Source organism: Mauremys reevesii, linkage group 1 (assembly GCF_016161935.1).
Source record: "Mauremys reevesii isolate NIE-2019 linkage group 1, ASM1616193v1, whole genome shotgun sequence".
In the NCBI taxonomy this organism is placed as follows: Eukaryota; Metazoa; Chordata; order Testudines; family Geoemydidae; genus Mauremys; species Mauremys reevesii.
The window spans coordinates 221,596,378-221,624,190 of NC_052623.1; the positions used below are offsets into that span (position 1 = coordinate 221,596,378).

A 27,813-nucleotide genomic window follows, 5' to 3' on the forward strand; every position below is an offset into this window, starting at 1 on the left:
TGTGTGTTTGATTTATTTAGTGTGTGTCTTTCATCTGCAGCTCATGGATTCATTACCAGCCCAGGCCTCAGCCAGCTTCCCAGCTCTCACCATGTGTTTCCTTCCTTATCTCTGGTCCCAAAGATACTGTAGGATCCATCTGGGTGTTTGTATGACAGCTGCTTCTGGTACCCTGAAAACACAAGGAGGAGGAAATGTTTCCTAATTAAACCAACAAAATCCCATTTTAATTTGTCATCAAATAAATCCAGAACCCCAATTAGATTAATCAAATGGCGATGAGCCTGAGGGACTGAGGGGAGCAGAAGAACATTTACTTGGCATCAAAGCCTGGGAGAAAAGGATCAAGGAGAGCGCACTAATGATTGACAACAAAAAACAGCCATTTGGAAGGGGCAGGAAGACAAGACATAAATGGAGTGAACCTCAAACAAGGTGAAAAGGTGGGTGGGGAGGGGATAGAAGAGGCAGGATGATGTAAGGAACAATTTCAAGCAGAACTCCCAATTGATTTGCAGGAGCAAGCAGGTCAGCAGTGTGTTACAAGGCGGCTACATGGTTCAGTGTGCTTAGTTAAATGAAAAATGTGGAGCTACCAGGGTAACTTTGTAGGGCATGCTATCAATAGAGGCAGGAGGGTGTCACAAGTTAAGGAGAGGCCCCTCACCGCTGACTAAGTATCCGATGGCCTTGGATTTGGTCTCCTCGCTCAGCTGCCCCGTTTTATTCAGATAATCCAGGACGTAGATGTTGGGGGCAAACAGGACCATGTTCTGCTCCCCACAGCCAAAGGGCATCTGGAGGAGCTGCTGCAGGTTCTGCATGGCTGTGCCCAGGATATCGCCTGGGGATGGAGACACAGGGAGTGAGTTTCATACAGAGCCAACATCAGAATCTGCAACGCTAATATATACTACAGAATAATATCAGTACAATAGTCAGGGACCCTCAAGATCCTGGCAGAGATTCTAGGATTAACCCCTGGTTGCATAGATTCTACCACTGCTTTTCTCAGTAATCCTTGAGTCCCGAGCACTCGAGGACAGATTTGTTCTGTTCTAAAGTAGGAGACAAAAAAAAACCAAACAAGAAACCCACACCTCATGCGCCCTTTGCCCGTCACACCTGCACTTTGTCAGCTAATCTGCACCAGAAATATCTTGAACATGGCAAATGCCTGCAAAGCTTTGAGCAGCTGGTTTTTATTTAAGAACAAAAAAATACCCCACCAGGAAAGGTTTCTTCCTTATCCCAAGAAAGTTACACTTGTCAGTACAGCCTGGACAAAAGAGCCCTGGACAGGTTTAAGAACTCCCAGCTCAACAGGGCTAGAAATGGGCACTTCAGAGTGGAAGTTTCCAAACGGTGGTCTCCACAGCCCTTGCTGATTGCCATAAAGAGCTGGCTCGTCACATGTTACCAGCATTTTCTCTTTATTTCCAGCTGCTAAAATGCAGTAAGAGAGAGCTGAAATACATCAAATACATTCCAAATGTTACCTCTCCATGTAAGAAATTGCTGTAGTTGCCACAGGGATGGCATGAGTTGGAGAAGCATATCTGAGTGATCATGAATCAGATGAGGGAAAAACATGTTCAGGAGGCATTCTCTGTACTAAAATATTGTCCCCACTATGAAAAAAATTGGGAATCCTGCTTCATAACACTTCAGTGGAAGGATTTTTATAGTTTCTCTATGGCAGTGGTTCTCAAAGCCAGTCTGCCACTTGTTCAGGGGAAAGCCCCTGGCGGGCCAGGCCGGTTTGTTTACCTGCTGCGTCCACAAGTTCAGCCGATTGTGGCTTCCACTGGCCACAGTTCACTGCTCCAGGCCAATGGGGGCTGCGGGAAGCAGCACGGGCCGAGGGATGTGCTGGCCGCCCTTCCTGCAGCCCCCATTGGCCTGGAGCGGCGAACCGCGGCCAGTGGGAGACACGATCGGCCGAACCTGAGGATGTGGCAGGTAAACAAACTGGCCCCACCCGCCAGGGGCTTTCCCTGAACAAGCGGCAGACCAGCTTTGAGGACCACTGCTCTACGGGACACCCATCAATCGTTTCTAAGGCTTGGTACATTCCAAGATATCAGGCCTTAGAACTGCAGTGCAATTATTTATTTCAAAATGGTATTTGAGTGAAATATTTAGAAGTTTCTAAAATTGTATTAATTTCTATTTTTTCTCCTTCCAATGCCTGGATAAGTGAATTCAGAGAGGGATACAAAAGTATTTTAATAAAGCTTTTAAAACACCCTTTGCTACAACATTGCTAGAATAGTATTTCTAGAAAGCATGGCACATACAGAGCAAAAGATGGGGTGCGGTGGCATAATGCATTTATTAGCATTATTTTGGGAGGACCAGCATAACTTAGTAAAGGCTTTGTCCCTTGTGAGTTATATAACTTAATATATAGGATGGTGGGGTGCAAAGGGTTTATTGACATGAGTTTAAGATGGCATGAGTGGCAAACAATTGAATCAACCCAAACAAGTGCCAATAAACCCTTTATACTGAAAGAAAGGAGTATCACCAACATCCAGAACCTGGGTTTCTCCTCTCTGGCAAAGAGAGTGTCTTCTATCACTGCAAAGCTGGATGGTTACTTTCAAAGAGACAGGAATGCCTTGTTGCTCAGAAGTTTGCCTTTCCTGAGATGCAAGAATCTCAATACAAAACTTAATAGATTTACCAGTGACAGAGCAAGAGGCTCTCGCTGATCCTTCCACCAGGTTTTCAGGCAACTTCAGAGACACTGGTTCCGTGGCTGTAGCATCTGTGGGGAAAATATTAGATTAATTTTGATCATTTATATCAGGTATTTGATTATAGCAACTAAGCACTTCTTGTAAAAATTAAAATGAATGAACAGCAGAAGACACCAACAATGGAGAACAGTATATGGAAACCATTGCTGTTGCCCCCAAGAACATAACAATAGTCAGGAGTGAAGGAGACAAAGTAAAACTAATACAGCAAAAGTCAAACAAAATGGGGCAAATCCTCAGGGTGCTGTAAGTTACCACAGTCCACAGAAGTCAATGTATATAGGCGAGGCCAGTGCTCACAGGCTGTGATGGCACTTGTGGCCAGGAACCCTGGTTGAAGGAGCGTCTTCAGCAAGACATTTGATGTGGGGGGGTTGGTGAGGGTTAGAGTCCTCTTTTTTTCTCCCTCCATTAGCAAGTGGTCTTCCACGGCCTCCACAGCAGCTTGGCTACTGACCACTCTATGTGGCAAATTCATTCTAAGGCTCCCCTGTTCTCCTGTCTGTCTCTCTACTCCCAGCCCTATCTTCCATCCTCACTGGGAGAAGAAAACTGAAAAATTAAACTCTGGGGGAAGACATTAATGAAATATGCCTTCAGGGGGCCCAGGACATGCTTGAAATGGCCCAGTGAACTATGAATCTTAGGTAGTTATATAGCCCCCTGCACTATTAGCAAGTGCTATTATGCCACTAAATGAACTGAGAGACAGAGATGTGTTTACACTGCACACTAAACCCAGGTCTGTGGGACTGTGCTTGAACATCCACTCACATCAGGTGCCGGCTGTCCAGTGCCTCAGTGAAAGAGAGATGGGTCAGGGATTTACAAAATTATTAATTAGCGCTGAAGGAAAGAGCTTTGGTCCCAGTCAACAGGTACAGAATTTGGAGAGATGCTCTTACTTTTTGTGCAGATAAGGGAGCTCTGGGTCACCTCCTTTTCGATGCCTTCAGGCTGGTCGGTGGTGGGGAGAGAGGAGACACATACAACACGTCAAAATAAATATTACAGAAGAAAATGGTCCAATGACAAGCCATCCCCATGTCTGCACTATCAAGTAATCAGGGTATTATACCCAGACTCTAGGGACCAGACATATCCATGATGTGGCTGCTACTTCAGGGGGGCTCTAGACAATTGGTCTGTGGAGTCTTTCCCATTCTCCTTCCCTCTATTACACAAGGGAGTGGGGGAAACTTACTGTATTTCTCTTCCATCTGTTTCAGTCCTCTCCTCTCTTTACTTCTCCCAGCATAACACAGTAAGGGCTTTGTCACTTGTGAGTAATATAGCTTGATATAAAGGACGGTGGGGTACAAAGGTTTTATTGGCAGTCCCTGAATGTCCCAGTTTAAGATGATATACAGGGTGGTAATATTCCTGCCTGCCAGGGAACAGCTGTCATAGATGCAGGGCTAGTGCTTAAACATGATGCTGGGTGCCCTACAGATACTGTCGCTTGCTAGCTGGATTGAGTCAGATGCAGTTTATGGCTAGGAAATGCTGAGCAGAGCTCTGACAGGCCAGTGGGAGTTTCATTTTAACTCTCCTGGTGGATTTACATCCTGTGGACCATACGTATGCTGGTCCCAGTTTTGGCTCTGCCTAAGTGTAGGACGCAAACAGTGAATCCATGCAAAGGGTATTTTGGTCATGGAGAAGGAGTCCTGTCTTACAAAGTGGCTACATTAGCATGGCCTGTCTGACCCCAGGCTGGCTAACGCAGCAGGCAGGACAAACTCTCCAGCACTGCAGTTAGAAGGAGGGAGGGGGTTCATGGTGGGCTGGCTCACACACTCTGACCTCCATCATATTCACCAAACACTCGTCCTCTCAATAACACTCTTGATGGCAGTGACATCACTCCTAAATTGAGCACCCAGCCCTATCCCAGCTGGCTGGCACTGGACCCAAGCCTGGTGCGCTTTAGGGCACCTCCAACACTCTGACTTGCTTTCACACATACTTGCTGCACTCTTCACGGAAGGGAGGGATGTTCAGACACAAGGCCAGAGCTTTCCACTGTACCTCAACCAACAGGGTTCTGATCAGGGTGTCCTTCCACCCTATCTCTGGCCTCCCAGATGTTCTGTTCCCACACTTCCCACCATTCTTCTTGGTCTCAGCAGTAACACTGAACATCACGTCACCTGGAATAACACCCAATAAAGAGAAAACGTTACTTCCATTGCTCAGCATGATGGCTGATGTTAGCAGATTTCTACATGTGACAAAGCTGAAATATGGAACTCTGCAGGTCATCTGGTGGACCAAGTGGCCAGGCAGCAGTTCTGCAGGTTACAGTGGATGAGAAGCTGGATGAGTCAACAGTGTGCCCTTGCTGTCAAGAAGCCCAATAGCATTTTGGGTTGTATAAGTAGGGGCATTTCCAGCAGATCGAGGGACGTGATCATTCCCCTCTATTCAGCACTGGTGAGGCCTCATTTGGAGTACTGTGTCCAGTTTTGGGCCCCACACTACAAGAAGGATGTGGATAAATTGGAGAGAGTCCAGTGGAGGGCAACAAAAATGATTAGGGGGCTGGAGCACATGACTTATGAGGAGAGGCTGAGGGAACTGGGATTGTTTAGTCTGCAGAAGAGAAGAATGAGGGAGGATTTTGAAAGCTGCTTTCAACTATCTGAAAGGGGGTTCCAAAGAGGATGGATCTAGACTGTTCTTAGTGGTGGCAGATGACAGGACAAGGAGTAATGGTCTCAAGTTGCAGTGGGGAAGGTTTAGGTTGGATATTAGGAAAAACATTTTCACTAGGAGGGTGGTGAAGCACTGGAATGGGTTACCTAGGGAGCTGGTAGAATCTCCTTCCTTAGAGGTTTTTAAGGCCCAGCTTGACAAAGCCCTGGCTGGGATGATTTAGTTGGGGATTGGCCCTGCTTTGAGCAGGGGGTTGGACTGCATGACCTCCTGAGGTCCCTTCCAACCCTGATATTCTATGATTCTATGACTGTTTAGTCACCATAGATGAGCAGCCATGGGGTGATGAAGCTCTGAGCGCTGTACATGGAAATGGCCATGGCAATGCAGCTTTCTCTGGAGCATCTCCCAAGCAAGCAAGTTTGGGGCAATGTAGCTCCAAGCTATGGACTCAGAAGATGGACTGATTAGGGGTGGGCTTTTGGTGACACATGAATACACTAACGTCAGTCACAGGACAGAAAGTTGTGCAGAAACTTACCGAGTTTTTTTGATATTATATTCCAGACATAGGTTTTCCTCTCATTGGCACACACACATCCATCGTCTTCCTTTGGGGAAAGGAGCTGAGCCTGATAATCCTGGGAATTGGCCAGCAAAATACCAACCTGGGAGCAGGAGAGAAATATTGATGTGGTGCAGGCTATGTCTGACACAAACAGGGTCAGCATTACAGGAACTCCCTTCTGCCTGTCTCCAGTGAGTATCAATGCCAACACTATGGGGCAGAATCAGGGCAAGGGATGCTGTGGTACTGGATGGGCAACTCTTCAGAGGACACCTTAATAGAGCTATCTTCTGCCCTATGAAATATACCATGGAAGTAGATAACCTAATATACTGACCAGCACCCATGCTCTCACTGGGTACAAAAGGTGCTAACGCCTTCCAAGAGATTTGCATTGCCCGGGCTCTTTTTTGCTGCTTTATGAGATATATTGAAGGCCACCAAGGGTTGTTACTTTTTCTTCCCAACATTTTTCTTATTTCTAGATGTCTGTGTTTTGTTGCAGGACTACTCGGAAAACTGGAAAGGGATTATGATGTCACAAGAGGTGGAGAGGAAAAGGGATTTAAACTGTTTAAAACTATGGTGTCTTTCTGTTTAACATCTATTTAACACAGACTCTTAACAAATAGTAAGGAGAAAAGTCTTTTTCTGATTATTCAAACACACTTCTTTAATTAAAGTTCCCACTGTAGTTCTCTAGTTATCCTAGGAGACCTCCACCAAAAAGAGGATAAAATGAGACGATGATTTAATATTAAAATCAAGCAGAAAAAAAATGGGGGGAGGAGGGAATCTAGCTTTTTGGATACAATGAAAAAAAGAAAAAGAGGGTACAAATATTTTTCTCAGGTCCCCTTTAAGCTGTGTGTAAGCTATTGAGGAGTATGCGTGCACCCCACTGTTATTGGATGTGTTCTGCCTGAGGGTAGTGAGGTAGGCAGAATCCCCCTATGGGTAACTAGAAAGAACATATTCAAACATGGCTCTTACACCTCCTGTCCTGAAGGGCAGAAAGCTCTGCCTCATGCTGCTGACTGATGCACAAGAAGTGCATGCTATTTACTCCAGACTTCAGAAGCTGTATAGAGCCTCTGCCTAGACAAATACTCCCCTGATACAAGCACTGTCATTCCGATGCTCTCTGTACCGTGCACCTGAGGCAGGAGTCAGAATCTGACCAGGCTCAACTCCCCCACCCCACCCACCCCCTGTGCGTACACTTTGGGAGGCCCAGGTCCAGGTTCTGCCTTGACTTACAGCCTCTGTAGCCCCACTAAAGTCAGAGTTGTAAAGAACCCTGAAGCATGAATGATGCTACGTACACACCATATTTCTGGTCTTTTCAACTCCCTGTGGAGGTTTCCTTGTATCCCACTCCCAGGACACAATTCAGTGAGCTCTGTCTCTGCTCTGTAGTGGCCCAGAAGGATTGTCGCAACCAGGCTGATTTGCCATAATACAGATAGGTCTTAACAAATTTACCACATTGCTACTTGTTTTAGCCACACAAACAGGAGCCCTGGAAAAGATCTGGTATCTTCCAGATTGTGGGGGACACATTTAATCAGAGTGAGAAGAAAAGGACATACCTTGATGCACTTGTCCAGATAGTTGAAAATATTGGCTCTAAGGAGGAAGTCTTCCCCACGGATGATGGAGTAGGGCAGGGTCATGTCAACAAAGAAAGGCTGGAAGGCTGTCAGGGAGGTGGGTGCAGAGATACCAAATCCAGACTCCTTCTCCAAACAGAAAACACTGGCTTTCCATTCAGTGATGGTGTCAGGGATGGTGAATACAATGTTGGCCTTGCCAGTGGAACTAGAGGGAATGGGACAGAGTGTGTATGTGGCACTCAGTAGAGACAAATTTTTCAGAGAGTCAGCAGAGTGAGTTCTGCCGATGTTCTGCTTAGGGAGAGTTCCCCTTGTTGTATGAGTGCTCAGAACTCATCACTCAAATCCTCTGAGGAGAAGCCCCTAGAAAATTCTCCTGCATGCCACTTGCCTGAGGTAACAGAACAATCAGTGGCAGAGCATGGAATAAGACGCTGAGTTCTTGACTGCACCTCAGCGACAAGACACTTCTTCCTCTTGCTAGCAAGTCTGACATGCTGGATGCATTATTTGGGAACATGTACTGACAGCTTTGAACAATATCACCATGTAGGTATGCGGGGAGGAAGTTGGCTATAGGAAGGGTTCCATGCCCTTTCCTGCTGCCTTTCAAGGCAATAGTGGGGCCTTAAAAAGAAGATGAGAAGACAGAATTAGCAGTACTCACCCTACTGAAAAGAGATCCCAAATCCATGTCTCGGGGAAGAATTTCCGAACAGTCTCAGTCATGATTCTGCCTCGAGAATCATCTGCTGAGACAGTCTCTGTTAAGAGAGAAGGGGGAGCTTGGTTAAACCCAGTGCATTTAGCAAGTGTACAATTGCAGAGAGGCCATTTTATATGGATAAAACTGTTGCCACAGTGTTTATCCCCAAAACTGGCAAAGCAGGAGCAATGGCAAGCAAATCACTGTCCCCACCCCCATACCAATGTGCCTCAAACTTATTCAGTAGAGAAAACTTCTAGGGATAAGCAGGGAACTGAATCTTTGTTGTCTATTGAGTTCCAGTTGTGGTGGGGAGTTTTTGAATGTAGCCACCTATGTCATCCAGAACTGGACTGAGACCCACCAGCTCACTTCATACAGGCCACTCAGTGGTGAGCTGGGTTAGAGAAGAGTGGCAAACGGTTTTCCACATCCCTTGGATATTTTCAAGATATCAACTTTTTAAAAAACTTTTTTATTAAGGGCAAAGTTAGAATAAAATGTTCACATACTAAATCATACAGTACTTGTCCCTTATTCAGGATCAGGTCAATATTCAAAGGCCAGGACAAAGATTCATCTCAAACTGGGATAAAAAAAAGTTGAAATCTCAAAAATATTTGTGAACTGGAAAAAAATTGGTTCAGGACAAACTGAAATGATTTATTTAAATATGGCAAAATGTCTCCTTTCAGTTTTGACCTTTTTTTTCTTTTTTATCCTTTTTCAGTATACCTATCTTAAATTTTGCAACAGAAAGTAATTTCAAAATGGTAAAACAGATTATTTTAAATGATGAAATGAAACATTTTGACAATTTCAAAACTTTTCATTTCAACGTTGTTTTCAGGTCAAGAGATCTGTTGAATCTGAACCTGTTTCACAAATAGTTTCACTGAAAAATTACCAACAAGCTTTAAAGATGGGAGTATCTTGGACAACAGTGGCAAGTCTTTGCATTTATGTAGCCCCTTCAAACTGAGGACTACAGATCTCTGCACATACATTAACCAGTCCCTACAACACTCCCATGAAGTAGGTATTGCAAACCCAGTTTGACTTGCCAATGGTCACCCAGGGAATCCATGGCAGAATTGGAAGTAAAACCCAAGTGTGACCCTAAGTGCCCCTGAATTCACACCCCATACACTACTGCAATTATGCTTATTCAGAATATATCTTGTAAGGTATCACTTGAAAAGTAATAGCACACTGGTCATTTATATCATTGTAAAATGCATGTATTAACCTTATATGTGAAGTTATGAATTGATTCTGTATAATGTTACTAGAGGATGTGTAAGAAAACAGCCTAGTCTAGATAAAGGTGATAAACAGGTCTGCCCTAGACCAAAGATTATGTGTTTACCTCTATTTAAATATTAGCCATGCACAAAGCTATCAAGCAAGCCTGCAGGGGTTTTCTTGAGTTTGAACTTGAGAGACAAAGAATTATCATGGCTCCTACATCCCAGAAAGATACAGGATACTGAATACGCCTTCCTAACTTTGAGACCAGAGACAATTATTTGGGAATATAAGGGACAGAAAGAGACTTCATCTTTATCTTACACCTAAGAAGACTGGGGAAACCAGAACCTTGTACTTCTATGGAAGATCCTGACTGAGAGACAATCAGCCAAGCTGAACTAAGAGTAGTTGATGAGTGAAATCATCTTAAACAAAGACTATGCTTTGCTCGACAAGATTTAGACTTTTAGATACATGTTTTCAATTCAATTTCCTTGTAGCCATCTTTACCTTGATTTCTTTTACTTGGCATCACTTAACTTATGTCCAGTTGTTAATTTTTTTTTAATCTAAACCAGCCCCATGCCGTGTCTGAACTGAAGTAATTATTAGCTCTAGTTAATGTGGCAGACTCCTAGTACTAGAACATAAAAACGGCTGTACTGGGTCAGACCAAAGGTCCATCTAGCCCACTATCTGTCTACCGACAGTGGCCAATGCCAGGTGCCCCAGAGGGAGTGAACCTAACAGGCAATCATCAAGTGATCTCTCTCCTGCCATCCATCTCCATCCTCTGACGAAGAGGCTAGGGACACCATTCTTACCCATCCTGGCTAATTTATAGACTTAGCCACCATGAATTTATCCAGTTCCCTTTTAAACGTTGTTATAGTCCTAGCCTTCACAACCTCCTCAGGTAAGGAGTTCCACAAGTTGACTGTGCGCTGCGTGAAGAAGAACTTCCTTTTATTTGTTTTAAACCTGATGCCTATTAATTTCATTTCGTGACCCCTAGTTCTTGTATTATGGGAATAAATAAATAACTTTTCCTTATCCACTTTCTCAACATCACTCATGATTTTATATACCTCTATCATATCCCCCCTTAGTCTCCTCTTTTCCAAGCTGAAGAGTCCTAGCCTCTTTAATCTTTCCTCATATGGGACCCTCTCCAAACCCCTAATCATTTTAGTTGCCCTTTTCTGAACCTTTTCTAGTGCTAGAATATCTTTTTTTGAGGTGAGGAGACCACATCTGTACACAGTATTCGAGATGTGGGCGTACTATTGATTTATATAAGGGCAATAATATATTCTCAGTCTTATTCTCTATCCCCTTTTTAATGATTCCTAACATCCTGTTTGCTTTTTTGACCGCCTCTGCACACTGCGTGGACATCTTCAGAGAACTATCCACGATGACTCCAAGATCTGTTTCCTGACTCGTTGTAGCTAAATTAGCCCCCATTATATTGTATGTATAGTTGGGGTTATTTTTTCCAATGTGCATTACTTTACATTTATCCACATTAAATTTCATTTGCCATTTTGTTGCCCAATCACTTAGTTTTGTGAGATCTTTTTGAAGTTCTTCACAATCTGCTTTGGTCTTAACTATCTTGAGCGTTTAGTATCATCTGCAAACTTTGCCACCTCACTGTTTACCCCTTTCTCCAGATCATTTATGAATAAATTGAATAGGATTGGTCCTAGGACTGACCCTTGGGGAACACCACTAGTTACCCCTCTGCATTCTGAGAATTTACCATTAATTCCTACCCTTTGTTCCCTGTCCTTTAACCAGTTCTCAATCCATGAAAGGACCTTCCCTTTTATCCCATGACAGCTTAATTTACGTAAGAGCCTTTGGTGAGGGACCTTGTCAAAGGCTTTCTGGAAATCTAAGTACACTATGTCCACCATATCCCCCTTGTCCACACGTTTGTTGACCCCTTCAAAGAACTCTAATAGATTAGTAAGACACGATTTCCCTTTGCAGAAACCATGTTGACTATTGCTCAAGAGTTTATGTTTTTCTATATATCTGACAATTTTATTTTTAACTATTGTTTTGACTAATTAGCCCAGTACCGACGTTAGACTTATCGGTCTGTAATTGCCGGGATCACCTCTAGAGCCCTTTTTAAATATTGGCGTTACATTAACTAACTTCCAGTCATTGGATACCGAAGCTGATTTAAAGGACAGGTTACAAACCTTAGTTAATAGTTCCGCAACTTCACATTTGAGTTCTTTCAGAACTCTTGGGTGAATGCCATCTGGTCCCGGTGACTTGTTAATGTTGAGTTTATCAATTAATTCCAAAACCTCCTCTAGTGACACTTCAATCTGTGACAGTTCCTCAGATTTGTCACCTACAAAAGCCAGCTCAGGTTTGGGAATCTCCCTAACATCCTCAGCCGTGAAGACTGAAGCAAAGAATCCATCTAGTTTCTCTGCAATGACTTTATCGTCTTTAAGCGCTCCTTTTGTATTCCGATCGTCAAGGGGCCCCACTGGTTGTTTAGCAGGCTTTCTGCTTCTGATGTACTTAAAAAACATTTTGTTATTACCTTTGGAGTATTTGGCTAGCCGTTCTTCAAACTCCTCTTTGGCTTTTCTTATTACACTCTTGCACTTAAGTTGGCAGTGTTTGTGCTCCTTTCTATTTGCCTCACTAGGATTTGACTTCCACTTTTTAAAGGAAGTCTTTTTATCTCTCACTGCTTCTTTTACATGGTTGTTAAGCCACGGTTGCTCTTTTTTAGTTTTTACTGTGTTTCTTAATTTGGGGTATACATTGAAGTTGGGCCTCTATTATGGTGTCTTTAAAAAGGGCCCATGCAACTTGCAGGGATTTCACTTTAGTCATTGTACCTTTTAACTTCTGTTTAACTAACCCCCTCATTTTTGTATAGTTCCACCTTTTGAAATTAAATGCCACAGTGTTGGGCTGTTGAGGTGTTCTTCCCACCACAGGGATGTTGAATGCTATTATGGTCACTATTTCCAAGCGGTCCTGCTATAGTTACCTCTTGGACCAGCTCCTGCACTCCACTCAGGATTAAATCTAGAGTTGCCTCTCCCCTTGTGGGTTCCCGTACCAGCTGCTCCATGAAGCAGTCATTTAAAGTATTGATAAATTGTATCTCTGCATTTTGTCCTGAAGTGAAATGTTCCCAGTCAATATGGGGATAATTGAAATCCCCCACTATTATTGGGTTCTTAATTTTGATAGCCTCTCTAATTTCCCTTAGCATTTCATCATCACTATTACTGTCCTGGTCAGGTGGTCGATAATAGATCCTTAATGTTATATTTTTATTAGAGCATGAAATTTCTATCCATAGAGATTCTATGGAACATGTGGATTCACTTAAGATTTTTACTTCATTTGAATCTACATTTTCTTTCACATATAGTGCCACTCCTCCCTCTGCATGACCTATTCTGTCCTTCCAATATATTTTGTACCCCGGAATGATTGTGTCCCATTGATTACTCTCAGTCCACCAGGTTTCTGTGATGCCTATTATATCAATATCCTCCTTTATCACAAGGCACTCTAGTTCACCCATCTTATTATTTAGACTTCTAGCATTTGTGTACAAGCACTTTAAAAACTTGTCCCTGTTTATTTGTCTGTCTTTTTCTGATGTGTTCGATTCTTTTTTACGTGACTGTTTATCATCTGATCCGGCCCTTACATTATCCTCTTCCGTCCTCTGCTCCTGACTATAACTCCTCTGCTCCTGACTATAACTATACTGTCTCTTTAAAGGAAGAAGTGAACCTTATTATATCTCTGAATGGTCCAGCAGAGAGCTGGACACTTCAGAGCCTATGGTTTTGAGGAAATTCAGGACTGAGGTTGTGCTGGGGTCACTTGGCTAGTAGTAACCAAGGCTGGTGGATACCAGAGTTTAGCTGTAGTATAACAAGCAGGCTGCTGGAGTCCGAGCTGCTGAGCCAGGTTTGCTTAACACACAGACACTCAGTGCATGCTTGTCTGCTGGCTGGGAGTGCCCAGACAGGGAACCACAGCAGCAAAGCACCTTTAGGCTCCCAGAGGCACAAAGCAGACCAATGTCTCACCGGTGTAGCTTGCATCCTATAATGTGACACCAGATCTCCTGACTCTCCTGTGCTCTAATTCCAGTGTCATGCTGCCTCTCAGTACAAACTGCTCATACTGGAACCAATAGCAGCCAGTCCAACACATCTGTATTACATTTCCCAAAGTGCCTAGGCTGTCTGCTCTTGGGCTGGATTGGAAGCAGTGGCTTAAAGGTGACAGACTTCCATTGGCATTACCTGAAACTCTGTATACTTTGGTTCCACAATGGATTGGGATTTCAGATAAAGATGTGTGTATTTGTGAATACTAACATGCACACAGGCGCATATGTCCACTCCACACAGTGCCCCTTCTCCCCACAAATGTTCCTAATCTCACAAATCCACGCAGGAAAAACACTTTTTTTTCCTGCCACCCGCTATTACCTGACAATTTGGCAGTAGCCATAGGTGTGGACAAACTCCCACCAAAGCCAGGACGGCCAAGGAAATCAGGGCTTGGTCTGACACTTCCACACACCACGGGCTGCCGCAGCCGAGAGTTGGTAAAAACCTTCATGCCCATCTCCTTCAAAATCAAAACAAAAAGTACATCAACCACCTCTGCTTCCTAGTACAACTTTATTCCACTCTGCCCTCCTTCCCCATCCACAGCCTCCTAGTTACAGGGAAGTGGATAATACCACAAGGGAACAGTGCCCATCTAAACTCCAGGCTCTTCTTAGTGGTACTGTTTCCCCCCCTCCCCCATCCTAGGGCCAGCTTCTCTCTCTTCGCCCCGGGGAGTCTCTATGGCATTTTCTGTGCCAGTGTCAATGGGAGTTCCATGCATGTTAGGAATGCAGAATATGTCACAGGAATCCATACAGAGTGTGCACTACAAACACACAACACTCAAAGACAGAGGAATTTGGTGCTGAATCTCTAAAGTAGGACAGCAACACCTGCTGTACAGTCAGAAACTACATTAATGGAGCTTTGAAAGGGGTCTCACTTCAGCATCTAGAGATGCAAGAGGCCTATCACAGCCCATCTAGCCCTTTACCTGAGGGCCAATGCAGGACTCTTCTATACTGTGTATTAGAAGTGCAATTGGGTTTCCATCACTTCCCTTGGGAGACCTGTCCACTGTCTCTCAGATAATGAATCACAGAGTCTACAGCTAGAAAATAAATTGAGTCATCTAGTCCCACCCCTCTGGTACTGCAGGACAGCCCTCATGTTGTGAGTCTCAACTGCTGGAGGGGGAGGCTGGAAATTTAAGCACTTTGACTAAGTGAAACAGCTACAACAGGAGAAACCCTTCCTCTAAAATGACCATCAGCCCAGTGGTTGGAGCACTCAGTGGGTATACGCAGACATAGGTTCCAGACCCTCCTCTGAATCAGGCAGAACATGGACTTCAAGCTGCATCTTCCACACTCCGGATGAGTGCTGTACCCACTGGGCTATTGGCTACTCTGAGGTGAGCCTCTCTTTCTAGTTTTGACCAGAAATTCCATCTTGGACCTGATAAACCTTACCAAACAGTTTTGTCAAAACCAACCCTTTCCACTGAAAATGTTCAGTTTTACAAATTGGCATTTTCTAATGAAAAAATGGTTCATCAAAAAATTCCTGACCAACTTTCCTTGCCAATAAGACTAAGTGCAGGTGGACATGTCAGCAGAAGAGGTTATACACCCGACACCAGGTGCCTGCTGCATTTCATGATTTGCAAGGGAGAAAACCACGGAATGCATTTAAATGTCACCTTCACCCCCACCCTTCCCTGCTCTCCTCTTCCACTGCTATCCAGGTGACAGTCCACTGTGGGCTAATTTAAAGAAATTCCACCTTGAAATATTGATAGACATCTGGGCCAAAGTCAGAGGACACAGGGATGTAATACAAGCCATTGTGAAAGATGTTGTCAGCTGGGACACATGGCTCTTTGCTGTCATCTTCCAGATTCAGCCCGTTGAAGTAATAACCATACAACTCTTGCAAGGGAAGTAGGTTGTAAACCTGTGAGAGAGGAAACAAAAACAGAACCTGTGTGTGGGGAGAGAGCTGTACAGGGACATGCACCAGGTAATGGCTGCTGCTAGGGGTGGGATACCAGTCTGGGTCTTTCATCCTTTGCCTCATCCTGTCCTGAACTCTCTTCAGTCTACCTTGCTCTGTTTTGATGTGTGGTGTCCAGGAAGTAGCACATGCCCTCAGGCAATATTGGGCTGTATTAGGATTGTCACACTGCTGGTTCATGATCCTCCATTGCAGCCTCCAGAAAGATTCTTTGTTAACCCTTAGAGCACTGCCTCATCCTAACATGTTACACACCTTCCTACCTGGGTGCTTCCTAAAGTTCAGAAGGGGATAATTAATAGTTGTTGTGGCAAGAGGATTCCTGATGGTGGGAAGGCTGAGACTCTTGCCTAGAGCAAGCCTTGATCGGATCTTACTTTCTCCCTGCTAGTGGGAACCTCGCTCCTGCTCATAGTGCAGTATTCTTCATTGCAAGGCCCGTGAGCCAGTGGTAGCTCCCATAGACGCTAAATGCAGCTCACTAAGTTCCTTCTAAGCTATGCAGCTGTGCAAAAGGCTATAAATAGCTGCACAAAAGCTCTAAAGGGCCACACAGCAGGGATCTGGAGAGGAGAGAGGTAGAGGGTGGGTGGGAACTGGGGAGGGGAACAAGTTGGGGCTTGCAAGGCTGCTGTGGGCCTCTTCCCCAGCCCCGGAGCAACCTGCTGCTGAAGGGTTGAGAGGGGTCCCTTCCCCTAGAGCTTGGTGCTACCTGCCTGCAGGGGAGAGAGAGAGAGAGCCCCTTCCCCAGAGCTCTGTGCTGCCTGCTGGCAGGGAGAGGGCTGGGGGAGTCCTCTGGCCCCAGCCCCAGGGCATCCTGCCAGCGCCTCAAACTCCACATCCCCAGCCCCACCCCAGGGCCCTCACCCCTCCTGCCCCCGCATCCCAACCCTCTGTCCCAGCCCTGAGCCTCCTCCCATACCCCAAACCCTCATCTCCAGTCCCACCCCAGAGCTGCACCCCCAGCCAGAGGGCTGAAAACAGAGGAACAAATTGACCAACAAACATTTGGACTGCCTTACTAGGATTGCGATGACAGATTACAAATACTGCATGAACAAAGTCAAGGAGGAACAGGCACACTTTCACTCATCCAGTTTTTAAAGTAAGTTTTGCATTATTCTGATCTTAAAAAAAGTTTACTTGCATAGGTGCCTTTTTAATTCCATATATTTTCTTGGTTATTATTTTATAGAAGGAGTATCATTTTATTGTACAAGCAGACTTTGTTTTAGTTACACGAGTGGCTCTGTAATATTACATCATCAGGGAGTAGCAAGTAATGTGTTAATTTAGTAGTTAATGTGGCTTTCACATTGAAGGTTTTTTGCCAAAGTGGCTCCCACTTCAAAACTAGTGAAGATCGGTGTCATAGTGTGATCTGTCTCCACCTTCTGCTGCTCAGGCCGCAGCTTAGCAGGAGGGAGGTGAAATGCACTGGGAGAGCAGGTCGAGGCAGAGACAATCTGACATAGAATTGTAGAATCATAGAAATGTTGGGCTGGAACAGTCCTCAAGAGGTCATCTAGTCCATTTCCTGTGCTGGGGCAGGACTATGGAAACCTAGACCATCCCTGGCAGGTGTTTGTTCAACTTGTTCTTAAAAAATTTTAGCAATGGGGATTCCACACCTCCCTTGGAAGCCTGTTCTAGAGCTTAACTACCCCTATGGTTAGAATTTTTTTCTTAATATCTAATCTAAATCTCCCTTGCTGCATGTTGTGTCCATTACTTCTTGACTTATCTTTATTGGACTTGGAGAATAATTTATCCCCATTCTCTTTATAAGAGTCCTTAACATATCAGAAGACTGTTATCAGGTCCCTTCTCAGTCTTCTTTTCTCAACACTAAACATGCAGTTTATTTAACCTTTCCTCATCAGTCAGGTTTTCTAAACCATGTGTGCTTTTTGTGCTCTCCAGAACTGGACACAGTATTCCAGCTGAGGACTCACCATTGCTGAGTAGAGCAAGACATTTACTTCCCGTATCTTACATACAACACTCCTGTTAATACATCCCAGAATGATATTAGCCTTTTTTGCAGCTGCATTAGAGTGCTGACTGATATTCAGTTTGTGATCAACAATAACCCCCAGATCCTTTTCAGCAGTATGACCACGTAGCCAGTTGTTCACCATTTTGTAGTTGTGCGTTTGATATTTCCTTCCTAACTGAAGTGCTTTGCACTTGTCTTTACTGCATTTCATCTTCCTGATTTCAAGCCACTTTATCTAATTTGTCAATATTGTTTTGAAATCTAATCCTGTCCTCCAAAGTGCTTGCAACCTCTCCCAGTTTGGTGTCATCTGCAAATTTTATAAGCTTTAGACACTCCATTATCCAATTCATTAATGAAAATATTGAATAATACTTGACTCCGGGATAACCTCTGTGGGACCCCTCTGCATATCCCCTCCCAGTTTGACAGCAAATCATTGATAACTACTCCTTTAGATTACTTTCAACCAGTTGTGCCCCAACCTTAGAGTAATTTCATCTAGATCACATTTTCCTAGTTTGCTTATGAGAATGTCATGTAGGACTTGTCAAAGGTTTGGTAAAGGTAAACTATATCACATCTACTGCTTCCCCCCTATCCAATAGGCCATGAACCTTGTCAAAGTAGTAAATTAGGTTGATCTGGCTGCTTTTTTCTTAGCAAATCCATGCTGGCTATTCCTTATAAACCTGTTATCCTCTGGATGTTTACAAACCACTTGTTTAATAATTTCTTCCAGCAAATTTCCAAGTATCAAAGTATAATTTCCCAGATCCTCTGTTCCCCTTTTTAAAGATAAGTACTATATTTGCCCTTCTCCAGTCCTCTGGGTCCTTCCCTGTCCTCCGTGAGTTCTCAAAGATAATTGCTAATGGTTCTAAGATTGCTTCAGTTAGTTCCTTCAATACCTATAACTTACCTACATATTCTTTAATACGTTTCTCAGAGTGGCCAGTGGAGGAGGGTGGGAGCAAGAGGCTCTGCCCATTAGGGAATGATGGGGTCTTTTGCCTCTTGTGGAGTGTTTTTATAGGGGAGATAAGTAAGGAATCAAACCACAGAACTGGGAAAGACCAGGCATGGGGAGGAAGGCAGCAGATCTGCAGGGGATGGGAGAAGAGTGAGGAGAGATAAGAGCCAAATGAATTTGAAAGAAAGCAGCACATTATCCTGGAGAGTGCTGGGTAGAGGACTTGAGGGCTTACAGTCTCAGCAGACAGCTCTCGCTCAGGCCTCAGGAGTAGCACGCTCTCATCCACAGCCCGCAGAGCGCAGTGGGAGTTGGCTGAAGCTTCAAGGTGGAGGCTGACATTAGAGGCTGGGAGCCCCTGCTTCTTGGAGAACTGCAGCCGGACCTGGAATTGAGCAGAGGTGTCAGATGAGTTAAATCCTGCCCCTCAAGGGACTGCTGTGAGTCAGTATAAGTCCTGTGGCAAGATGGATGGGCCTCTACCCATCGCCACAACCTCATTCTTCTTCCTGCAGGATGAAGAAGACAGAATCTCCTAGGAGTCCCTGTCCTAGGGCCAGATGTGACCATGAAGGCCCTGTTCTTCTCTCCATATCTGGCAATCCACACAGGGCCTGCCATCCAGTGTATCCCAACTTTTACCTCTTGCCACTTTCTTTTTTTTTTTTTAATGTCTTCAGGCCAAGACCACTGCCCCCTCAAGAGCCCTGGAAAGCCAGAGCAGCTAGAGGAATAAAGTAAAACACACTTTTGCCTCCCCTAATGTAAGCACTTACTGTGCTATATTCTCTTCCCATGAGATTTATTTATGTATCTGCAATAAACACTTTGTGTCTGCTGCAAACAAACCACTTCTTTATTTTTTTCCCTCTAATAGACATACCCAGCTTCAGTTTATGGACTTTGGGTAATGTAGTCCAGCAGGAAATTTCCGGTATTAAAATCACACTATAATTAGAATTGCAAACAAAATCTTATTAGCCAAATTGTTCTCTCAGTTACACTGGGATGAATTAAGTGTAACTTACATCAGAGTCAGTGTAAGATAGAACAGAATTTGGCCCTAATGTGCAAATATTACTGCACTACACTGCCTTTCTTTTAAACTGAAATCCTGAAAAAAAGAAATCAGATGAGCTGTGAAACATCCAACATCCAAACTGATCTATAATTAGAATTATCACAGCCATTTTAAAACGTTATTCCCCAATAAATTCCCAGATGATGTAAATATTTAGATCATGAATAATGTTTCAATGGCTCCTAAGTAATTTAGGAGCATTTGAAAATGTGAACTCTTAGCTCCAAACCTATTCATGTGTTCATGAAACAGTGTGATTCTACTCTTACTCTCTCAGCAGCAGGCAGAGCGGAGGCAAATCACTGATTTTTTGGTTTGGTGGCTGAACGGAACAATAAAAAAAAATAGTTTTCAACAGCAGATTTGTTTTTTTGTTTTTTTCCCCTCACTGAAACAAAACACCAAAAACAACCTGAGGGAGTCAAATGAAATGTTTTAAATGTCAAACTCAAAACATTTCCGAATGAAACCAATTACAAACATATGTACCATTTTGATGCTTCTGAAATTTTTGTTTTTAGTCAAAACTATTCACCATATTCAACCTGAGTTCACAAATAATGTCAGTGCTCTGAAAAAATACATTTTTGGCAAATTTACTATTTGCTGAAAAATATTCACCCAGCTATAATTACATAGAAATATATCATGGCATTAAAATATACTGAGTACCATGGGATTTGGCCAACAGAGTAACACATGTTCCCTACCTTGAAGAATTGACTATTGGATAAACAAGACATGGGGTAAGAATTAAGGACAGAGAGGTGCAGATCAGTTTAGGAAGGATTCCTGGAAGAAGTGGATTTTAAGAGAGACTGGGCACTTGGGGGGCAGGAAATGAGAGCCAGGGGTAAGCAGGGTGGGGCAGTGTAGCAAAGGCATGAGACTGAGTGGAAAAGGAGATGAATGGCACAGTAAGAGAAGATCAGAAACAGCACAGGGAATGAGAAGGTAAGATTGGAGCAGAGCTGGTGGGGGCAGGGGCGGCTCTAGCAATTTCGCCGCCCAAAGCACGGCGGCACACCGCGGGGGGCGCTCTGACAGTCGCCGGTCCCGTGGCTCCGGTGGACCTTCTGCAGACATGCCTGCGGAGAGTCCGCTGGTCCCACGGCTCCGGTGGACCTCCCACAGGCGTGCCTGCGGATGCACCACCGAAGTCGCGGGACCAGCGGACCCTCCGCAGGCATGCCTGCGGGAGGTCCACCGGAGCTGACTGCCGCCCTCCCGGCGACCGGCAGAGCGCCCCCCGCGGCATGCCGCCCCAAGCACGTGCTTGGCGTGCTGGGGCCTGGAGCCGCCCCTGGGTGTGTGTGGGGGAAAATACAGGTCTCCCATAGGAGAAAAACTATACAGCCATAGAAACATCTTATGTTCACTCACCTTGTTCTTGAAGCACTTCTCAATCTGGAATCTGGCACTGTCGGCTACTAGCTCCCTGGCAGGGTGCACGGTGTAGACCAGCATCCGGGCAGCAGGAGCCAGCTTCTCACTGACAGTGAGTGGGATGGAGAATGTGCCTTTTAGAGATGCTGAGAGAAAGGGACAAGTCAAAAGAGAATCACAGAGAAACTGTTCTAGAAGCTGCCATCCTAGCTGGGATGTGTGTAAAATGGGAAGGGGACTGAGATGGTATAGAGAGGAAATACTGTGGAGATGGACTGATGCGGTCATGGGTTTGGATTCAGATCCAGAAGCCATCGAAGTTAAAATTAGGGTTTGAAGGTGTATCCAGAATCCAGTCAGATTCCAGATCAGAATTCAGATCCAACATCCCAATGGCTGACATCTCACAAGATATGTGCTATTTCCTTATTCTCTTAGCCACACTCTGCATCTCCTCAGGAGTTTTCTTCTGGGAGGATGTCCATAGGCCATTACTTCCCCAGGGGTGACATAGGCTGCTTCCCCCCACTGCCTCTGTGGAGAGTTTGATGGGTCGGGCAGCCATCCTTAATTCAACAGGGGTCTTCTAGGTGATGATTACCAGTCTGACTGCACCACAAACACATGTGTGGGGAGAGGTGCTATGCTAGTCCTGCCTGCTGCACAGATCCCAGAAGCTCTGCCTCATTCCCTAATTCTCATTATCTTTGCTTCAAAAACTATACTTACCATCACTGGTGCTGACATGCTGTTTGCCACTGAGGACAATCTTGCCCTTCGCCATCACCTGTGCACAGAAAGACGCCATGAGACGGGAGACAGTAGGGCGGGGGGGGGGGGGAACAACCTAGTCTGATAATGGGAAGCATGCGGTTAGGATTGTTTTAACTGTTTGGCTCAATATGAAGTGAGGTATAGCATGTCCAGGGGTAGATAGGTTAGATTTTCCACACACAGACACAATCCTGCCAAACCACCCCAGTTCTATCCCTGCTTTTGTAGTCCTGTTTGCCAGGTTGTGCAGCAATGTGAATCAAGGAAGAGTTTAGCCTAGAAAGCATCCCTGCTATCTATAACCCAGTAGATCAATCACTTGAGATATTGGTGCTTGGGGCTTTGCTGGGCAGATCCCAGACAGAGTTCTTTTAGGGACTCACAGAAGCCACCTGACACTTACCACATAGTAGAATTTCACACTGGGGATCGTCCCGTAACCATATTTGTTCAGGACATAGTGCACTGTGATTGACCTCTGCTGGCCACAGCTAAACTCCTCTGGCTCCAACTTGATCTTCACAAAGCTGTTAGTCCGGGAGTAGAAGCGCTGGACAGAGTAATAGGCCTCAGGATAGTAAGGTATCAACCAACCAACTGCATTGCAGTTGTCGTTGGTTTTATATATCGCCTGACAAGCAAAGGGGAAAGTGAGAAAAGAACAAACTGATGTTACTCTGGGGAGGCTGAAACTTCACAAGCCATTGATAAAGCATTTTATGTAAAGCTAACTGCCCAGGGAGTGTAAGCGACAGCAGACCATCTCTAGCAACCTGGAGAGGGGTGACAGAAAAAGCAGAAAAGTGCCAAAAGGAGCAGAAGAAAAACGAATCTGTGAAAGTCACAATCACTTTGTAGACAAGATACAAAGAAAAAGGGCAGTAAAAAAGGCTAAATCAAATATTTCCCTTTTTTCTTCAAATCCCAACAGTTTGCCTCACTGCTCCTGGCCAGCATGTCCTCTCTTACCAAAGTCAGCTAATGCTTGAGATATTGTAGAGCACACAAAAGCTGCTGAATTTACTTTTATAATCATTGCAATAACTGAGATATTTAGCTTGCTACTCTATAAAGTGCTTTGTGATCACTAGGGCATGAAAGGAGCCAGAGAAAGCACAGTCCATCACTAGAATACAATCCTCATCCCATCCTCTTTGGACACTGGTTCTAGGCAATGGGTGAAGAGCAGCCCTCCCTCTCCCCAACACAGTACCTCTCATGGGAATACAACCTTTCCCCATTAGCTCTTCAGGTACTCACCCTCAGGGTAAACTGAGGATTGAACATTTCAGAAGTGTCAATTGAAAACTGAACGGTGCCATTCCCATCCGTGGTGTAGTTGCCCACATTCTTGTCATTGAGGAGCAGCTGGACAACCTCATTTGCCATGGGTGAGTCATCCTCATTTACCAGTTTGACCTAAAGGAAAAGGGAATGTGAGGGTCTCAGGGAGGTAGAAGACCAATGTTAAGTTCCTAATCCATTTGAGTATGGACATGTATGTTTTGCCTGTGTTTGTTTTCCATCTAATACAACCCTACCACCAAAAACAAATATCCAAGAGATAAAATGGCTGTCACAACACCATGGCAGCCATCTTAGCATGTGTGGAACTTCCTCAGGAGCACTGCTTCACTTACACTACACACAGTTCCCCGCCTCATCCCCTGCCTGCTCACTCCCCACTACTCATTCCTAGTGTAAGGGCAAACACTTCTCATCCACCTTCTTCTTCGTGGCTCAAGGACTCCTTCCCATTTGCTGGACACCTTCTTTCATCTCTGGTTTTTGAACCCACTCCAGCTTCCAGCCACAATGTGCCCTGGTTCTAATCCCACATCCTTGCTATTCATATGTTAGACTGTGAGCTGTTTGGGAAATGTAGAGTTACATTCCATTAGCTAGACTCGAGAAGCCTAGTAATTGAACTGTGTTTTGAGTCTGTGTGCATGCGTGCATGTATTCAAGAATAATAATAGTGTGGCTCTTTTTCAGGATGTAATGCCATCCGATGGGAGCCAGAAAACCCAGAACTAGATGGTATGGTCAAAAAAATGGCATTTCATTATAATCTATTTCCAGGGTGCTGGAATCCAACCTAAATTACTAGCAGGTAACAAGCTAACTCCCTGTTCAGGATCCATGGAGAGTAAAGTAATGAAGCAGAGCTGGGGACCACAGACCCAGTCAGACTTTTGCCTTTACTGGGAAAAAGCATTGCGTTAGAAAACATCAGCTGATGGAAAACTCATTTTTTCCCTTACTGTAGACAAAGACAGGTGTGTTTAAAAATGTAGTAGCAGTAGAGCTGGTCAAAACTTTTTAACAAAAAGGGTTTTCACTGAAAAATTGGATTTTGCCAAACTAATTTTTTTTTAAACACAAAAATTAATTTGATGAAACTTTCATTTTCCAAAAATTAGAAAAACAATCAATCAGTTGAAGATATGCCTGTAATTTTGGTACTTTCCCAAACTTTTAAAATGAAAATTTTGAAAATGCCTACCTTCTTTCAGTTTGTTTTAGGAATGGGATTGGTGTTAGCTTTGGGGGTGTCTTTCCTGTGTTTCATTGTGTCTGGTTAGTTGCTTTCATTCGGTTGGAGGGTGGGGTGGAGTTCCCTCTCTTTTTTCCCTTTCCCTAGTTTTCCATTGGAAAAAGTGTGCAAATGGGGGAGGGGGAGTACTAAAAACCACGGGGGAGTAGTACCTGAACTTCTAAAAGTGAAAGGCAACACCTGCAGAGAAAGTAACACTTTCACTTTTAAAAGTAATACTTTCACACACTCTCTCTCTGAAGTTATGTTTACACAGCAAAGTAAACCTAGGGTTAGTAGGGCTTAAGTCAGCTGACCTATTTCAGGGAATCCTGGGCTTGAGCATCTGCACTTAATTTTAACCCTGGCTTAAGAATTTGTTGACTGGTGCTCAAACCTAGGGCTCTGGTGTCCAAACTGCAATTCACAGACCTGTGTGAAAGTAAGCATATTGCAAAGTGCCTAGCCCTCCACACCCCCAATGTCAACACTGTAGCCCTAGGAATGGGGTACATTGTGGGAAAACTCGACTGCCCACCCTGTTTCCTAACTATGTTGATACTAGGAATTCAGGTGCCCACAAGGAGCACATGAATACATAAACCGCTCCTTTGGTAACTGTCTCAGTAGAAAGAACAGGAGTACTTGTGGCACCTTGGAGACTAACAAATTTATTTGAGCATAAGCTTTTGGATGCATCCAATGAAGTTGGGCTGTATCAAATTGATTGAGTGAGCCTTTTTTACCTTATGCTCAAATAAATTTGTTAGTCTCTAAAGTGCCACAAGTACTCCTGTTCTTTTTGCAGATACAGACTAACACGGCTGCTACTCTGAAACCTGTCTCAGTAGAATAACTGCATAACTGCACAGTTTGAGAAGGCTTTATACCAGAGGGTCTCAAACTGGGGGGGGTCACAAGGTTATTACATGGGGGGGGTCGCGAGCTGTCAGCCTCCACCCCAAAACGCACTTTGCATCCAGAATTTATAATGGTGTTAAATATATAAAAAAGTGTTTTTAATTTATAAGGGTGGGGGGTGTTGCACTCAGGGGCTTGCTATATGAAAGGGGTCACCAGTACAAAAGTCTGAGAACTACTGCTTCATACTGTACTACCATCTAATCTGAGAATGGGGATCTCCACCTCTAGCCTGAGTCACAGTGGCAGGACAATGCCCATGTGCACCTGTTCTGAGGATAATTAGGGCATCAGGCCCCAGGGCTGTCAAACTATTAAAATGAAACGGCAGTTCTTAATTTTTGAAATTGGGATTCCAATGAAGGTGTTTTTGTTTGGTTGTTTATTTATTTGTGTCTGTTTGCTTAAAAGTTTGACATAAAATGTAGATTTCAGAGGAAAAACACACACACACCCCAGCCTCGCTGCTGCCCGCTATGTTGTGGTGAAATGTATCCCCAGGGCTTTGGGTGCAGTGTGCTCCAGCACCCCCTAGGGATCCCTGCCCCCTGCCCCAGCCGCAGGGGGGGATAAGGGATATATGGGAGGCTGCAAGGGAGTTTGTGGGCTGGTTCCCACATGCCTCCCTGACAATGTACACTGCCTGAGTGCCCTTGCCCATGCAGAGTGGGCAGGGGTGTCCAGGCTGTGTGCACTGCCAGGGTGGCAAGTGTGAGCCAGCCCCACAACTTCCCCACAGCAAGGAGGTAGCCAGAGCTGCCACCATGGGATTACCCTACTGGCTGAAGGGGCCCCAGCTAATTTGAGGGCCACACAGGAGCACTGGCACTGTGGTCCCACCCCGCTGCTTCTTAACAACAATGAGGACTTCCGGAATCTGACTCAAGTGGGGGCTGCATGCCCACAGGAAAGCAATAGGGCTCAGACCTTAGGTCCCAGCTTAACGTGGGCTCAGACCCTCCAGCCCTCAGGTTCCTGTGACCATGGTCAGAGCCCTAGGTTTGCACAGTTGGTGTGGACACAAGAGGGATTTGACTTGAGCCAGGCTCAAGCTCAGGCATACACTGCTCTGTCAACATACACTGAACTTTTGCCAGTGAAAAGAATTAAAAAGAGAAAATAATTCTTTTTATAACTTTATCTTACTTTAATTTCCCCCTTCCTTCTTCTAGTTGAAGAAAATAGAATTTTTAAAATGGGGCATTTTCTCCACCATAACAAAATGAAAAATTTTGAGATAAAAAAATTGCTAAGTGAACTTTTTTGGTCAAAAAATTGCATTTTTTGGTGAATTAAAACAAAAACTGTTGTTTTCCCAACATTAAAAGAACAGCTTTTATTAGCTTCAGTTAACTGGTCATAGCCAAACCTGTGGGGTGGGGGGGAAAAACTTAAATCACATTTAACATACAGTTAAAATCATGTTAGTTAACATTTTTTTAAACACAGAACATTTCCCCTCATTATAGACAAGACCTCAGAACAAAGGCAGTAAACTCATTGGTAGTCAGAGGTCCCTATCGAATAGCTGAAGAACTGAGTTGTAGCCAAGGATGGATAAATAATTCTTTTGTTCTAAACTGTGCAGTCTAAGTAGAAAGAATGAAGCTTTTGGGAAGAAAACCACCTTTGGTGAAGGACTTTTGGTCACATTGCTGGACCCCAATACACAGTTCCCCTGCCTCACAGACCCCTTCTATCACCCCGGATACAGTAGTTTGTCCTAGAGGATCCCTTGCTGCTGGCCTACCTGTCCAAAGTAAGGAATTCCCCTTTTGTAGGATTGATCCATGTTCTCAAACCGCACACTGCCCATCACCTGGGATATGGAAATGTAGGCAGAGCCTGTAAGCTGCACACCTGCAAGACAGGCCCAGGATGAAGATGAGACATTAATTAGTCTTGAATTTAACATTGTTTAAATAAGAAGAGACAAATTAACCAACTAAGTGTTTTCCTTGGAAATAGTTTGTCTCTGTGTTCATAAAATGGATCTTCTCTGGGAATTAGGGTGACCAGACAGCAAATGTGAAAAATCAAGATGGGGGTGAGCGGGTGATAGGAGCCTATATAAGAAAAAGACCCAAAAATCGGGACTGTCACTATAAAATTGGGACATCTGGTCACCCTACTGGGAATTGACCCTTGTGCTGGGCAGCCAAAGCTTTGACCCACAGAGCAGTGTCTCTCTCCAACACACTTTTCCATCACTGTACCCCAGTCTCTGACTGACTGGAAGGTGTTACCTGTTCCTTTCTCTGACACAATTGCTTTCACATCAAGGTTCATCTGGTACCCAGAGCGATTAAGCTCAAAGATCTTGGAGCTGAAGACCTGGGAGATGCAGCCATCCTTCCCCATCTGAGAAGGGAAGGAAACAGTCAGTAAGCAGGTAAAGAGCCAAGTTCTGTGCAGGGTCAGGAGAACTGGGGATCT

At 44.5% G+C, this 27,813-nt stretch overlaps 1 protein-coding gene across 3 annotated transcripts in view; it reads right to left on the reverse strand.

Annotated features, from left to right (window-relative positions):
* Nucleotides 1–27,813, reverse strand: part of LOC120386051 (ovostatin-like) — a 74,276-nt gene that overhangs the window by 13,565 nt on the left and 32,898 nt on the right. For all 3 annotated transcript variants that reach the window (XM_039504859.1, XM_039504849.1, XM_039504869.1), the window contains 17 exons: nt 27,624–27,738; nt 27,128–27,237; nt 23,181–23,339; nt 22,324–22,551; nt 21,876–21,933; nt 21,144–21,292; nt 18,915–19,064; nt 15,477–15,647; nt 14,067–14,208; nt 8,275–8,371; nt 7,584–7,812; nt 5,965–6,091; nt 4,797–4,918; nt 3,671–3,722; nt 2,690–2,773; nt 668–844; nt 91–172 (listed from right to left, as the gene is read on the reverse strand). In XM_039504859.1, coding sequence (XP_039360793.1) covers nt 91–172; nt 668–844; nt 2,690–2,773; nt 3,671–3,722; nt 4,797–4,918; nt 5,965–6,091; nt 7,584–7,812; nt 8,275–8,371; nt 14,067–14,208; nt 15,477–15,647; nt 18,915–19,064; nt 21,144–21,292; nt 21,876–21,933; nt 22,324–22,551; nt 23,181–23,339; nt 27,128–27,237; nt 27,624–27,738 — 2,252 coding nt within the window. The remainder of the gene's footprint in view (nt 1–90; nt 173–667; nt 845–2,689; nt 2,774–3,670; nt 3,723–4,796; nt 4,919–5,964; nt 6,092–7,583; nt 7,813–8,274; nt 8,372–14,066; nt 14,209–15,476; nt 15,648–18,914; nt 19,065–21,143; nt 21,293–21,875; nt 21,934–22,323; nt 22,552–23,180; nt 23,340–27,127; nt 27,238–27,623; nt 27,739–27,813) is intronic.